The sequence below is a fragment of the Penicillium bovifimosum genome (genome assembly GCF_028826915.1).
Source record: "Penicillium bovifimosum strain IBT 22155 chromosome Unknown utg000003l_segment0_segment0, whole genome shotgun sequence".
Taxonomy (NCBI): Eukaryota; Fungi; Ascomycota; class Eurotiomycetes; order Eurotiales; family Aspergillaceae; genus Penicillium; species Penicillium bovifimosum.
Window position 1 is genome coordinate 115,803 of NW_026622712.1, and position 14,464 is coordinate 130,266.

The 14,464-nt window shown below is 49.3% G+C and overlaps 8 protein-coding genes across 8 annotated transcripts; 3 read left to right on the forward strand and 5 right to left on the reverse strand.

The window, feature by feature from the left end:
• Positions 1-1,398: 1,398 nt before the first annotated feature.
• N7515_003097 (uncharacterized protein) lies at positions 1,399-2,526 on the forward strand (the record flags this gene model as incomplete). Its single annotated transcript, XM_056663841.1, has 1 exon — positions 1,399-2,526. One exon carries the CDS (start codon positions 1,399-1,401, stop codon positions 2,524-2,526), a length of 1,128 nt encoding a protein of 375 aa, XP_056522898.1.
• Positions 2,527-3,335: 809 nt separating this feature from the next.
• N7515_003098 (uncharacterized protein) lies at positions 3,336-4,772 on the reverse strand (the record flags this gene model as incomplete). The annotated part of the gene is made up of 1 exon (XM_056663842.1): positions 3,336-4,772. The coding sequence occupies one exon, from the start codon at positions 4,770-4,772 to the stop codon at positions 3,336-3,338; it is 1,437 nt and encodes a 478-aa protein (XP_056522899.1).
• A 511-nt stretch (positions 4,773-5,283) lies between these two features.
• Positions 5,284-5,754, reverse strand: N7515_003099 (uncharacterized protein; the record flags this gene model as incomplete). Its single annotated transcript, XM_056663843.1, is given in 2 exon segments — positions 5,284-5,636; positions 5,655-5,754. The coding sequence occupies 2 exon segments, from the start codon at positions 5,752-5,754 to the stop codon at positions 5,284-5,286; spliced, it is 453 nt and encodes a 150-aa protein (XP_056522900.1).
• A 274-nt stretch (positions 5,755-6,028) lies between these two features.
• N7515_003100 (uncharacterized protein) lies at positions 6,029-6,410 on the forward strand (the record flags this gene model as incomplete). Its single annotated transcript, XM_056663844.1, has 2 exons — positions 6,029-6,062; positions 6,106-6,410. The coding sequence occupies 2 exons, from the start codon at positions 6,029-6,031 to the stop codon at positions 6,408-6,410; spliced, it is 339 nt and encodes a 112-aa protein (XP_056522901.1).
• Positions 6,411-6,951: 541 nt separating this feature from the next.
• N7515_003101 (uncharacterized protein) lies at positions 6,952-7,503 on the reverse strand (the record flags this gene model as incomplete). Its single annotated transcript, XM_056663845.1, has 2 exons — positions 6,952-7,204; positions 7,400-7,503. 2 exons carry the CDS (start codon positions 7,501-7,503, stop codon positions 6,952-6,954), a joined length of 357 nt encoding a protein of 118 aa, XP_056522902.1.
• Positions 7,504-8,700: 1,197 nt separating this feature from the next.
• On the reverse strand, positions 8,701-9,763 carry N7515_003102 (uncharacterized protein; the record flags this gene model as incomplete). The annotated part of the gene is made up of 2 exons (XM_056663846.1): positions 8,701-9,579; positions 9,635-9,763. 2 exons carry the CDS (start codon positions 9,761-9,763, stop codon positions 8,701-8,703), a joined length of 1,008 nt encoding a protein of 335 aa, XP_056522903.1.
• A 1,997-nt stretch (positions 9,764-11,760) lies between these two features.
• Positions 11,761-11,946, forward strand: N7515_003103 (uncharacterized protein; the record flags this gene model as incomplete). Its single annotated transcript, XM_056663847.1, has 1 exon — positions 11,761-11,946. The coding sequence occupies one exon, from the start codon at positions 11,761-11,763 to the stop codon at positions 11,944-11,946; it is 186 nt and encodes a 61-aa protein (XP_056522904.1).
• Positions 11,947-12,354: 408 nt separating this feature from the next.
• N7515_003104 (NAD-dependent epimerase/dehydratase) lies at positions 12,355-13,399 on the reverse strand (the record flags this gene model as incomplete). The annotated part of the gene is made up of 2 exons (XM_056663848.1): positions 12,355-12,920; positions 12,985-13,399. 2 exons carry the CDS (start codon positions 13,397-13,399, stop codon positions 12,355-12,357), a joined length of 981 nt encoding a protein of 326 aa, XP_056522905.1.
• Between the last annotated feature and the right edge of the window lie 1,065 nt (positions 13,400-14,464).

A 14,464-nucleotide genomic window follows, 5' to 3' on the forward strand; every position in this document is an offset into this window, starting at 1 on the left:
TGTTGGGTCAAACTAGTTTTCCTTTTTTTCGGTATTTGCTAGCTTTGCTTCCCATCCCAAAGTGATTGACAATGCAGAGGTTTGGCATGAAAGTTGGCAACGGAGATGTGTTGTACAACTTGTACTCAATTTCAGTCTGAGTTATATACTCCGTAGTCAGTCTCATCTTCAGAAAATTCATAGTCAATACAGTAATCGCAGAATCCCACAGATCAAGGCAGAGCATGAGGATCGACAGATCCAATCGGGGGTTGAGATTGGATACGTCCGATCGGACTATCGAAAACTCAGCCCTGGACACCGCTAGTTGTGGCTGAGCACAGCCACGCATTATCCTGTCACTATTACTGTCACAACAACATAAAGTATTATCATTCCCTACTCCGTATTGTAGTTAGTCGTTGTTATCATCGCTCTTAGTATTATGGAGTACACATAAACGCCATAAACCTACTGCCAAAGCTTGTTTCAGCTCCTCACAGAAAAAGTATCTCCCTTGCGTACAAAGACAGGAGCCCCACTGCGAGTCTGCGTTGAGATGGATGATGGATCAGACAGAATCGGAACCGAAAGTGGCTGAGATCTCCCTCCTCCTTCCACTTTCGCCCAAACTACGCAGTCTTATGCAGATCAGAATCAAATATCCACTAGCTCGCTCTATCACTCCCGCTTGAATCGATTTTCATCTACTCCATACTCGTGTGGAGTACAAGGCACTCTATTCTGGTGGCAAAAATTAGCAGAGTTCCAATATTAAATGAAGTTTCGAAATTTCTACGGAGAAGTCCGGCAGTTCTTTACAGACCGAGAACTTGGGAATCGCAGTTACCAAGAGATCTCTCTTCTTTCACCATGTGGGTCTTTCGGATTACATCGTGCAGAGTCCTCCGTGTTCAGATCAAAGTTAAAGAGTCGACGGTTTCTTCGAAGTAGACAGCTACCGGGTCTGCATCGAGGGTAGATGAAGCTGTGCTCCGAATATGACGGTACGTCTCATTGGAGGGAATTACCACAAGGGGTTGGTCGGTTAATTTTTCATCGAAGGCCCTAACGATCGCTGGCGATAATGGGTTCATAGTGGCCGAAATCGTAACAGTCACAGAAATGGCGTCAAAAGTGAGATAGTTGGCATCGTCCAGGCGACGGCAATTTGTATTCCCCTCTTATCGTGTCTGTCTCGGCCTTCGTCATGTATGCATTGGTGCCTATTAGTACACTTGTTGTGGGACACCCGCAGGCTGCAGGAGCTCAGTATGGCGGTTAGTTGTCACTGTCAATTGGCCAGCACCTTTATAAACAACCCCATTCTGAAACAACCTGCGGCGCTTAACGCGTCGAATGAACAGGGTAGCAGGCAGAGTCATGTGTCCATGCGGCCGGAAAATTGATTTTCGATAGATGGGCGAAGTTTTCCCGCTCTCCCTTTCAGATCTCCAGCGCCAACTTCGAAATGCGCTCACATGTCGCAAAAGCCTTCAACTCGACTGGTCCATTACAGTGACAGCGAATACTATCATGCCTATCTCTAAAGCGCTCACGTCTTTGTTCGGGCCTCTATCGACGGAATTCCCTAAGCCGCCTTTGCCATATTCTGCCAAGTGGAGATTCACCGCAAAATCTCACACTGTTTCGAGCCCAACACCGGTAGTGCGAGGCTGCTGCATCAACAGTGAAAGTGATAGGGCAGAGAGAAGGAAATTACGTTCAATCAACCGGTGCTTAAAGCATCCCCCTTTACCCGGCAAAGAAGGATATGACACTGTCAGCTTAGAGGTCGTGGACCTCTTGAAAGGAGGCGATGGTCATAATTCTCAGGTATTTACGGTCCGACTACTAGACTTTGAGTCATCACCAGAATTGCTTCCTCGGAAAGGGACAATGCTTGTTGCAAAAGTATACGACCCACTTTACTTCGATGACGACGAAGGGCACCTCAACCCATTCCTCTGCGTGGACAGATACTACACTCATGAGGCCAATGCATACATGGCCCTAAGCGAACTTCAAGGTGAAGGGATTCCGAGATACTACGGCTCATATTCCTTGAGCCTTTCTGTGAATTCAGTACACACACGGATAGTTCGAATGATTTTGGTCGACCACATTGAAGGTATTACTATGGCAGATGCGAAGCCGGTAAATTTCGCAAAATCAGTCCGTAAAAGCATTTTGAAGTCGATTGTAGACCTTGAGAGCCGGATCTTTGAGAAGGACATTTGGCTCACCGATCTCGAACCGCGAAATGTGATGATAGGTTCTCCAGATAGCGACAGGCCCGGTGTCGTAATCATTGATTTCGCCCATGCTCTTTTCAATCGCAGGCGAGACGATCCCCCTTTGTTACAGTTGGATCAGGTTTTGGGAGAGTACATTTCGCCTGTCCTTCGGTGGAAGGAAATCAGAGGCAAAGGAGATTCTTTTTCAGAATGGATTGATTGGGATTGGGATCCCTGGCTCGAAGCCGAATTTGCGCATACGATCCCAAGGATAAAGCCAGGTATGCGAGAACGATGGCCCGACGATTAGTTAGTTCTGCGAGGAAGTTAGGTGGAGGCGTGAAATTTAGGACTACTGTTACACGTGGTTTTAGCTCTTTCGAATACTGAGCAGATATCCTCTATGGTCACGTCGTAATACGTCCCGTTTTGATATGGGGTTTGAATACTCTTATACTCTAGCGCACATGACAAGGAAATGCCGGCTCTTCCTTCCCCCGGGGTCGATGGCCTACCACTCATATCTTCTCTATCGTTATCCCTGCATGTCGAAAGTGGCCTTCGGTGCTCTGCTGTTTTACACCAACCTCATGTACGCACCGTCGAAGGAAGGCATGAAACCCCTGGCCAAAGCTCTCTTCGTATTCTAACCAAGCTTTCTTGACATAGGCTTTTAGCTCGGCAAAGAATTCCTCAATGGGGTTGAAATCTGGTGAATACGGCGGCAGGTACAGTACTTTGACCCCCGCCTCAGCACATACGTACCGCCAGGAACAGAGTTGAAACTAATGTAAGTAGCTTCGAGGAGTATACGTGGAAGTTACTCCGTCCGTACTTTATCACGGTTGGGAACTACCGATTGAATTTGGCAGTTCGGGCTGGATACTGTGCGCCCATTGGTCGGAGCACTTTGTTGGCGGTTCAGAATCGCGACTCAGCGATTCTTGTTCGGACCAAACCATACGATCTCCTTCTGGGAGTTTCCATCGTCCGAGAAGGTGCGGTAACTTCCCCAAGGGACGGAAGCAGTGTTTCTGGTTTTTTACGTTTAGCTGTATCGAAAGGCCAGAGATGAGAACCAGGAATGTGAAGTCGGACTCTAACCCAAACCTTCAAATCTCACCAGGATGGAGCAATCCAGTAATCCTCCCAGGCGCCATGATCTGCGTCCTGAAACATCTCGATCCCTCCCTCAACGCCATTTTCGCCTACTGTCCACACGCCACTTTCGATCAATTCAGTCCATCGATCAAACAGCCTCTCCAATCTCTGCGCCCGGTGCTCCCCGCCAAACGGGTGAAAAACGCCATGCTGGAAAAGCTGCGTGGATGAGCCAGATGGCACTAGAGTTCCATCACTCCGCCTAGCCCCATCCTCGTCGGCAGGATTCGGTCGTAGTGCGAATGGGAGTAGAAGGCGGAATCCAGTTTCTTCAGAATCGTATTCGAATCGATTGACCGTTGCACTATATAATCCTGTGGGAACAGGATCACCGTCGTTGAATGGCACATCATTTCTCGATCCAAAGAACAAACGATGAATTTCTTCGTTGAAACTGATCGTGCGGCTATCATCCGCAGATGTAAAGAGTAGGAATGACGGCACAGCCCTGCCCTGACCTTCCGCATTAAACATCTGACGCGCTGTGAAGGCTTCCTTGTCGTGCGGAACCTCCAGGCCGGGCGCGATTAGCTTCAAACGTGGGGTCCTCACTCGGGTCAGAAAAGAGCGAATAAAGCACTCCTTTGGCACTAAAGCCGCATCGAGCTCTGCATCGGTAAAAAATGGTGCATCACGGGATATTGGCAAAAGAGACTGCACGCGTGATTCGATCGCGTCCGTGTAGCGGTCCATTGCAGCAACCGTACTATCAATCTGAGCAGCGCAGTATGGGTGCCAACACCACAATCCAATTTGATGTCGCGAATTCGCTTCTTCATCGGACAAGTCTCTCTCGTTCCGTGGATCGGCCGTGATTTTTCCCATTCGGAGCATATGGATCCATTGGGTGAGAATCGTCTCTAGAGGAAACCACATATCCCAATGTTCAGCAACAGGCTCGATACTTTCTGAATTCTCGATGGTCAATGGGAATGAGGCACGATGGTTCAGCTGGTCGTAGAGAACACCAAGACAGTGGGAGCCTAGATCGGGAGATGTGCCGTAAATGACCACAAACCGCTCTTTATCCTCGAAATCGTTGTCTTCGAGGGAGAAAGACTCGTCGGCAAGTTCCATTCGAAGCCTGCTCACCCAGTAGAAGAATCCCGGCGTCGGATCATAGATTGAATCAAGGAATGAGTTTAATGATGGGTCAAGCCGAGCACGAATGGCGTCAATATTCTCGTTCGGCTGGTTGAAGAACCATGACTCGCTGGCTAGGGCGTCGAGATCAGGCGTATTTGTTCCGTTGCGGGCCACGTAGGCATATGCGACCAGGTAGTTGTGCAATCTAGCGCAGCGTTGAAAATCGAGTGTATCTCCATCGCGCGCTGGATTCTCGTCTGAAACAAGAGCATCTTCGATGTCAAGGATCTGTTCTGGCGTGGTGTTCATGATGAGGGTTGAGGGGCAAGAAAACAGTCTGAGACAGTCGAGTATGGACGGATGCCTGGTTTTGTAATTACGCATACAGAGCGGTCCCACGGTGTCTTCAAAAGTTCAAATATTAATGCCCGAAACATGGTATGGTATTGTAAGTATGGTATATCAGTACTAGCACCACTCCCCTGTACTCTGCAGATCAATATAACCTTGTTCTTTTGGCTCCTACGATTCCAATACTACAATCAAGCCATGATATAGATGTGCACAGCGCCTCTTGATTTCAAGTTTTATTGGTCTACACCCCCCATGGTGGCGCTAGATTCAGACATTTCGTGAAACTTTCCCTTGAATTCATGGTTCCCATATCAACATCTGAACCGTAGAAACGGCGCCTCGAGTACAGGACAAGGTGGAAGAATGAAATTCGGAATTCCCAAGTATGAGCCGGGCAATGGATAATGTTGAACAGGGAATTCCCCATTTGCTGCCGACGACCCAATCGCTGGCAAAGCCAAACGACTTATAACGAGCGAAAATCGGGCGAGCTCAACCTCGACATGATGATACCAATTTGCCAGACGGAGACGGGGGGGGGCTGGACGAATTCCCGGAGAGCGACAAATGCATGCGTCGGGACGGTGATCGCCTCTTCGCCTGCGGGGGAACGAAGTTCCAACCCCAGGGCAGCGTAAGCCTCCACGCTGGGTGGTGTTGCACTGATTACAGCGCCTTTTGGAACCACTCTCTGGATCGGTGTGAGTTCTAAGACCTCGGAGGGTATTCGTAAGGTGCCAAATGTGCTGGCGAACCCATCGTGTCGCCAAGAACTTTCGATTTCGGCACGGCTCTTGAAAAGAATCACGACAAAGCCCGCTTATAAAAGCTCTTGACGCCGATCGAACTGGGAAAATTTTTGCGAAGACGATGGAGATGATCTCGACAGATAAACTTCCTTGGATTTAGAATGGTTATCCACATCTTTCGGAGCCATAGGTATTCCTGGGCCAGGTTCGACATCCCGTCACGCCTCTTTCCCAACCACTCGACGAGCCCGCGGTTGTCGGAGAGTGAAACACCAGCCGCTGAGAGTCTCCGAGCCCACGCCCCCTTCTCCGGTCACATCCCTGGCTGAACACCATGTTGGGCAGGCCTTCCAGGATGACGCCTTGGTACATACATTCCCCCCCCGTCGACGATCCACCAATCGAGTGCAAATCGACTGCGGCATTGCGCAGCTGAAACAAGCAGAGTATCTCTCATACTTGATGCTTTGTCGCACTCTCAAAAACCATTGTCTTGGTGAGTCTGCGGTGGTTTGGTTCTGACCCTGACAGTTGTACAGATCATGCTCGTTTGGTAGCCGCTGCTGGGTACAATACCAGCATCTACCTCGCCACAGCGCTCCCTGCTCTCGCAAAAATGCGACCCCCTGAACAATCGCCTGGCGCCGCACCTGAGCTGACTCTGCAGCCGCCTCCCGTTCACGGTCTTGCTGCGCGAACTGGTGAAGGACAGACGCGGGGACCGAGGGCTGGGACAAATGCGCCGGTGCCACTTGAGGCTGCTGTGGCCTCGACTCGACCATTCGTGCTGGGGCTGAAGGGACTATTGCTAAGAGATTGGTTAGCCGCCTTGACGCCGAAATGAAACTATGGGGGGGGGGGGGGGGTCTATTACCTGGTGTCGGACTGCGACGATACGGCGGACTGGCCGACTCGAACTGGTCTCGAAGTGGCTCTGAGTCGGTTCCACTGGGATCTGTATCCTCCTCGGGATCAGTCGTCGAGTTGATCTCTTCCGGTGGCCGCTGGGTGTACACGATATCCTCCATGCCTGAATCGACCGGGTCATCGGCAAGCTGGCTCCGATCACGGGGCAAGGACATGGCATCCGACAACTCGCATCCTGCCCCACTTGCTAGCTCTGGCTGACGCTCCACCTCGCCCTCATTTTGCTGCCAGTCCACGTCGCAAGGGAGTGGCCGATTCGAACTGCTATAGAAGTGCGTCTGATTCAGTCTCACTGCGCTCTGTATCTTCCTCGGGATCGGTGGTCAAACGCGTGGTCGCTGGGAGTACCCAATACCCTCCATGGTTGAATGGACCGGGTCGTCGACCAAGGGGGTCCGCTTGACACTTCAGCCACATCGTAGTTATCCTTTCAGTGAACCCACCTGGTTTCAGGTGGATTAGAGACCACCCGCGTGGGCGCTGATGGGCTTTGTTTGAATGATGACACCCATTCGCCTTTGCTCAGATTCTTCTACCAGTAATACCTGGCCAAGATGACTGAGCGAAGGGTGATATGTTCGTATCAGTTGTATGTTGGCCTCTGTTACATGGGTTCGACCAACGCACGCGAAGCTGCAGCTGCTTGGCTGCCCCATTCGACACGACTTGTCGATGGAGGCTACGGCGACGATGATGGAAAATGATGACTCTCTAAGAGAGAGGGGAGAAGAGAGAAGGAGAAGAAGGAGGCAATCAGGGAGGTCCTGAGGTTGCAAGAGGGGTCACATGACCACTGCGTCCATCACTTGATTCTGAAGAAGAGTAAGCTCATCATGATTCTCTTCCTTTTAGAAGTTGAGACATATACGGGGAACATCGATCATATGCCGTAGCTCTTGTACTGACCCCGCTGGTAAAGAATCATCGTGATCGTTGTTAGTGCAGTTGTCCAGAAGAACGGGGTAAGGGAACATGGAGCCATCGTAGAAGATATACGAGGTTTCTGGCATGGTGACTCGAGTCTTAGCGAAGGAGGCCATGCTAAGAAAGGCATGGCGGATATGTTACCAGCCAAATCTTTTAGACAAAAGAATGCATTTAGACGAAACAACAACTATGAGAAAGAAAAGAAAGAGAACAAGAAAGAATCCGCAGAAGACTTTTTATCCCTTCTCCCAGTCACAGGACATGTCCTCTTCCTCCTCAAGTCACAGGACATCACAGCTCTCGTAACACACACGTCACACACTCACCACCCATCATGTGACGCCTGACTCCTGAGCCCTGATCGTCACAGAGGCAGGAAGAAAAATGACCTGGGGAGAAATAGAAGGTACAGATGGAATAGTACGGAGTACTATGTACTAGTTAACTAGTACATGCACTGTACATGACAGCCTCACTAATCCTGATTAGCCTCAGAGGTACTCCGTAGTTATGGACATAAATAGTGAGTACTAGTAACTGAGTAACTAGTTACTAGTACTGCGGTCAGTGGTCACCAGTACTCACCAGTCTGCATCTAGTCGGGAGATATATTCCGACTTCCGAGACTACCTAAGGGTAAAACGTTGATCGGATCGGCCCGAGTGGATCCAAAGTTTTGAATTGCATCCCAGCCCGGAACTTCAACACTCCGATATCTCCACCAGGAAGGGCGACCTCACTGGGATTGTAATGTAATGTAGCATGGTTATTACCAACTTCCCGGGTATACGGTGTTGGGGAAAAAAAGGAAGATTAAGAAAAGAAAAGATGAGCAAAACAGGAAGCGTCCAGCATCCACTCGTGTTACCACCAAATCCCCGATGACGCCGACCCGTGCTGGTTCTTGCTGAATCCGGCCGGTGGAGCCGAACGAAAAAAATTCAGTTCTGGCGCACAAGAAGGTGCAAAAAGTAATGACCGACGCAGGGATCGAACCTGCAATCTCTTGATTCGTAGTCAAGCGCCTTGCCATTGGGCCAGCCGGCCGATGAGATGTTTCTCATTCATAACGACTTATGTACCAGGAGCCAGCACCGGGTATAGCTTTGAACCATTAAGTCATAATCAAAGACGTAAGATACACTAGAGTCCATTATACGCATCAATGAAAGAGAGAGAGAGACAACAGTAAAGACAAAAGAATAGTCCTCTGATAGTTGTTGCTGGAAGAAAACGATGGAAGAAAAGCCAGAAATCCGCCCAAATCGCCGCCTAGAAACTCATACATTCGACTCCGATTCATCTGTCGCGTAGATCAATGACACCATAGGAGATTTCTCAGAAGGTGTCCCTTCTTCCACGGACATGTTTTGTGATTTGCAATTCGGCTCCTTCTGCCAGCCCAGGCGCACCGCAAGGGACATCAGCAGATGTCCAATGAAAAAGCCAACCAAACAAGCCACCAGTCCAGCTGTTGCACCTAGCACCGCAGGTAGCACAGCAGGACTGAAAATAGCCATGAAAGAGTGCTTGGGACGATGACCGTGGTGAGGCCCATGGTGGCCAGAGCGGTGGTGAGGATAAGCCGCAGCGGGAGCAGCCCCAAAAGCAGAGATCGAGAATGGAGACTTGGTTTCCGACACAGTCGTGAACTGGCTGCCGGTTGCCTTTGGGGTATCATTTTCAGCGGAGGATTCGGCAATTTGCCTGGAATCGTCGGTTGAGACTGCAGTCTGCGTCTTCTCGAAAATGGAACCGAACTGGGTCCTCCAGTACTTCACTACCCACGGCCGACTGTTCTGAGTAAAGCGATCCTCTTCATCGCCGCCGCGGGCTGGCTCGATGCGCACCCGGGTAATGTGGAAGTCTCCATTCTGGTAAGCGAGCAGATCGACAGCCACGGCATTTGGAGATATCAAGTTGCCATGTAGATCGAATAATTCGACTCGCACACGGACCATGCCGGCGACAGAGCCGACGCGGTCTGTGAATAGCGGGCGACTGTCGAGCGTGTATGAAACTTCGACGGTCTTGTCACTGGGATTAGTTTGGTCGACGCCTTCGAGGAGAGGCGCACGGAGCTGCATCGTTAACGATGGCGGATAGATTTTATCCTGGTTGGCGTAAAGAGCCCCATTTTTGATAGACCAGTTGATAGACTGTGTTGGATTAGAAGGCTGGTTCGGAGCTCCGAGGTTATCGGAAGCGACCTACTAGTGATGATCTGACGCCATTTTCGAGGTTGTCGGGAGAAGGAACAAAGGGAAGCCGGAGTTGATGTAACTTGGATGGGATGGTAGAGGCAAGGGCATTGCCTAGACAGAGGGCCCACAGCAGCCGCATGATGAGGGGTAAGATGGAAGATCGGCCTGGGCGAAGGGTGAATATCTTAAGATCAAGGGGAAAAGATAAAGACGTGGAGGAAGTAATGACGAGTAGACAAATAGCTCGAGTGGGGAAGTAGGAGGGATTTAAGGTCCGAAGAGTACAACAGATGAAAGAAGTAAATATAGCCTTTCAAGACAAAGCTAAAACTTAAAGACTTCGAATAAAAAATAAAAAATAAATCAGATAAAAAATAAATCAGATAAATACATCTAACGCTCAATCGAAAGTGGCTGCTACAAGACCCTGAAGATGCTAGTTACTAGTTACTAGTTACTCGCCTTGACTAGTTAGTTAGATGTAGTAACTACTAACTACCTGGTCAGGTGAACCAAGATTCTGGCCCCCTCGAGAGATCACTTATGAAAGTCTTTCCCAGAGTTTCAAGAATTGCCAACCTAGCCTGGGTTTAGGGAGATCCTTCTGTCCTATCAGATTACTCGAGAAACGCTTATAATGTCCCCGTGTCAGATCAAGCCTGACAAGGGGGTCCAGTGTCCAGGGTCCAATATTGCGGGACTCGGGCATTTCCACTCTGCATGATATCGAAGTTACTGATTTGTGCCATGACCTTATGCATTTGGTTTATTTCACTCCATTCTCATTGTGTATCCTCCACAGTTTAACAACAGCACAACTTGCTGCTTGCATAGCTTCGAAAATCGTCGAATTTGGTTCGGCCCTCGGGAAATCCGCCGATCACCCGCTAGACCAAATCCCGTTAGTGGGAGACGGACTGTCGAAAATCCGATCAGCCCGTAGAAGAGTTGCAGAATCTAGAGTTCTAGACTCTTCACTCTACTACTGTGTACCTGTTCAGACTAATCTATATCATTTTCCATAACCCTCCGATATTAGAGCTACACAGCTGTGCGAGTCCGATGGAAGAATCCGTAGTTTTAGTCTCGAATGGTTTCTACTCCGTACTTATAGATCTACAGCTCGATACAAGGGAAATGCAAGAACCCTCTAGATCAAAGGGGCTGTGGAAGATAAAAATAGCAGGCAGAATCTCCCAAGTCCGAAACATAACCTAACGCTAAGCTTTCTCGGCCAGTTTAACCACATGTCTAGGCAGCGATTGCGTTTGTACGTAGTACTACTTAATTTTTCCCTGCCTGTGGGGCTCTTTCCAATATTGGCTGTCGCTTTTTATGAGGGCCTCAGAGTCAAACGGAGCAGATTCGGAAGATTCCAGTCCGGGTTCAATATTGAGTGCAACTTGGTGCAATTCCACAAACTCTCCTAATTCCAAGGTACCGCCAAGATGCCACTCTACTGGAACAGTTCGCAGGCGCGGTCAACTGGCCAATCCTTACCACGCGGAAATTGACATTATGATTAGGAGGGATCATACCTGTTTGCAAATATCTTCCGAGCAGGGAAGTTGGACATTCAGCTCCCAACTTCCTGCTTGAATATCTACCAACCGTTTGGCTTTACATCCATTGTACTACCTCGCAGATTATGTACATCGGCTGCATTAGTTTAGACCTAGTCTCAGCTTAGCACGTCTGCATGCCCCATGGGAATTGCATTATTGTAATTGCAACAACAACAACCTAAACAAAGTTCTGCTCAAGTTGGTTTGTTGTTGCGGCGCGAAGCGTCGCCTTACTTACAGGCGAAATGATCCAGAATCGGGCAGAATTATTTCCCCTCTGATTGGTTGTTCGTAGTTTTGGTTGCCTATTTCGGAGTTGCAGTGCCTATTGTGGATAGTTTGCCCTTTCCGGTCCCATCCTTACCCTACCGCTTTTCCCCAAACGGAAGTAAAGAGTTCGACTTTCCGCCTGCCATTTACGGACAGCTTGCCTATCACGCGCCCATCGGGGCATCCCTAACGCGTTCCCCCAAACACTTCGTCCAGCCCCTGGAAATCAACCTATCGCCTTCACACGCCAAGCCGCTATCTTCTTTCCACGTTCTACAATTCTACGGTCTACACATTCGCGATGACTGTCGATCCTACGCTCCAGAATTGCCGGATCGGTCGATGCATCATCCGAAAGATCTCCAGTCTGGATCTGGATAGGGCTTCCAGGGGGCCCAACTTGAGAGTGCTGACCGGCAATGGAAGCGAGACCTGGGGTCGCCTGATCCGAAGCTGGGAGGTTGGTATTCAGAATCATAACCAATAACTAACCAATATTGTCGAAAATCCGGGGATTATCAAGGTCGTCGGAGGCTGGGCAGAGCTTGGTAGATCTCGCACATCAAGATTCCAAGACCGAAAAGGCTCCAGGCGATACGTAGCATATTGTGCGCAACAGGAGTTCCTATCCTACCAGGTAAGTCAGAGAACTCCTTAGCTTTTGTTCCAGGTAAAAATGGGGAACCAACAGGAATGGAACTCTCGAGCAGAACAGGCCGTCCAGTTACTACACAACATCTACATTGCAACCCCAGCCCCCAGAATGTCCACTAGTTTCTCTTGAAATACTTATCAACAACATTTACTACAGGCTGAAAACAACATGAACATAAATTGATTTTTTTCGATCAAAGGAAAACATAGTTACATTGGACCCTGTGCTTAGGTAGGTTGATCACAGAAATCCAAGTTGCTGGTCCATCACATCTCGCACGAGAGTCTCAACCGAGCGCCATTGCATACCAAGCTCTGTCTCCGCCTTGGTCGTATCAGTTGGGAACCCTCCACCCTGGATGTCTTCAGTGACCAATGCACCGGAATCTGGATAGAACTTCTTGACGATGGGCGCAACATTCGCGCCTGTCATCTTTGGTCCAGCCAGCAGATACTTTGAGCCATCAACGATTTTCGCATCCAAGGCTTTGATCTGTGCATCGGCTACATCTTGAACATGCACACCTCCGATATTCACAGTAGGGTCGCCTTTCATGATGAAATTCCATAGAAGACTGTTAGTCCCGGTCACGTCTGCGGACGTCTGCACATTATTGTGACCGAACACGAATGCAGGGTGCAGTGTCACCAAAGCATAATGCGGCTTGGCTGTTGCCCGGAAATCCCAAGTCGCCTGATTCGCAAGAAGCTTAGAGGCCATGTACAGTCGCATTGGCGTTGCGTCCGGGTTTTCAGGGTCCTCAAAATTTGCATGTTCATCGACCGAAAAGTCCCAATCGTTGTCCTCTGAAAACTTGTTAATGCCTTTCTTCTGCGATAGTGGGGGACGAAATGTGAGAGGATACGGTACCTTTGATCACACCACCAGCAGGGATTCCAGTTAACGGGATGAAGGCGGCGATCGATGAAGTGATGACAACTTTCTTGATGCTCGACACCTTTGCGGCTGCTTTCAGCACGGCAGTGGTGCCTTTCACAGCCGGGGCGAAGTGGGATTCCTTGTTCGTTCCATGGGCAAGAGGAGACGCAAGATGAAGCACATAATCCACACCGTTCAGCTTGCCGTCGAAAGCCGTCTCGGCGGTGATATCTGGAACAGTAACAAACTCGACTTGGTTACTATACTCTGACAGCAAGGCCTCCAATTGCTCAGAGGGCTTGCGAAGACAGACTCGCAGACGGTATCCAGCCTTGAGAGCTGCCAGCGCAGTTGCGCTGCCAATAAAGCCCGTGGCTCCGGTAATAAAGATCAATTGGTTGGACATATTGTGGAAGATTTGTTCGTTGGTGAGAGACCTCTTTCACTGAAGGAATCCATGGCTTTTATAGAGGGAATAGATCTTGAATTTCTAAGCTGTCGACACTTTCAAATTGATCCTCTGTTGATCGTTTGTCAGGAACGAGATAAGGACTTCCCCTTCGGGCTTCAATACTCCGAACGAAGTCCGACATAGGATCGATAGATAACCGGGAGAGTCAAGCTTTGTAATCTTTGATCTGATTAGTTAGAATCGGATTACTTGTTGCAGAGTATGGACTTCGCCCAAGAAATTAATGATATGGTGATCTATTGCGAGGGTTGTCGCCACCCGAGGTTGATGAAATGATCATAAAATTATTATGCTGCCAGCCGACCCACCATTCTGTTCATTACACTATCATTTCGAGATTTCGGCTCCTTCGTGCTACAAACTCAAGAGACACATATTCACTTCTTCGAAAACGACACAGTATGTCATAATATCACTCATCACTGAGCTTCTCGGTGATCTGTCAACTCATTCAACCAACATTCCTTCATAATCTACACGGGGACTTCTCGCCACTTGCCGTAAAATACCCAAACCGCAACAATGCCTGTCTGGCATATCGAACACAGTCCGAACACCATCACGGACCTCGAAAAAGAGCAGCTTGCCCAGTCAATCGCCAAGCACTATGTCTCCGTCGGCCTACCTGCATTCTATGTCCAGGTCCACTTCGTTGAAAGTCCTCCTGGTAATAGGACGTAGGCCGGTAGAACCGGCAGCGCGATTTATTAGTCGGATGACTGGGATGCTGTATTTGCTGGATGGTTTTGTTCCCAAAGCTACCTAATGAGCTGTACGCGCGACCTAGGGTATTTGAAGACAGGCCCCAGATGAGACTTGGGATACCGTGCTGGACAAAGTTGGTGTAAACGTGCAAAGTGTATGAGATATCCCGGCCATGCAGCACGGGCGGCATGCTGAATACATAGGTACCTAGTGAAGAGGGAAACTCTCGAAGGAAGGCTCTGTGCTCCGAAGCACGACTCACAGCTCCCCATTAGTTGTATCCTTACCGCCAAC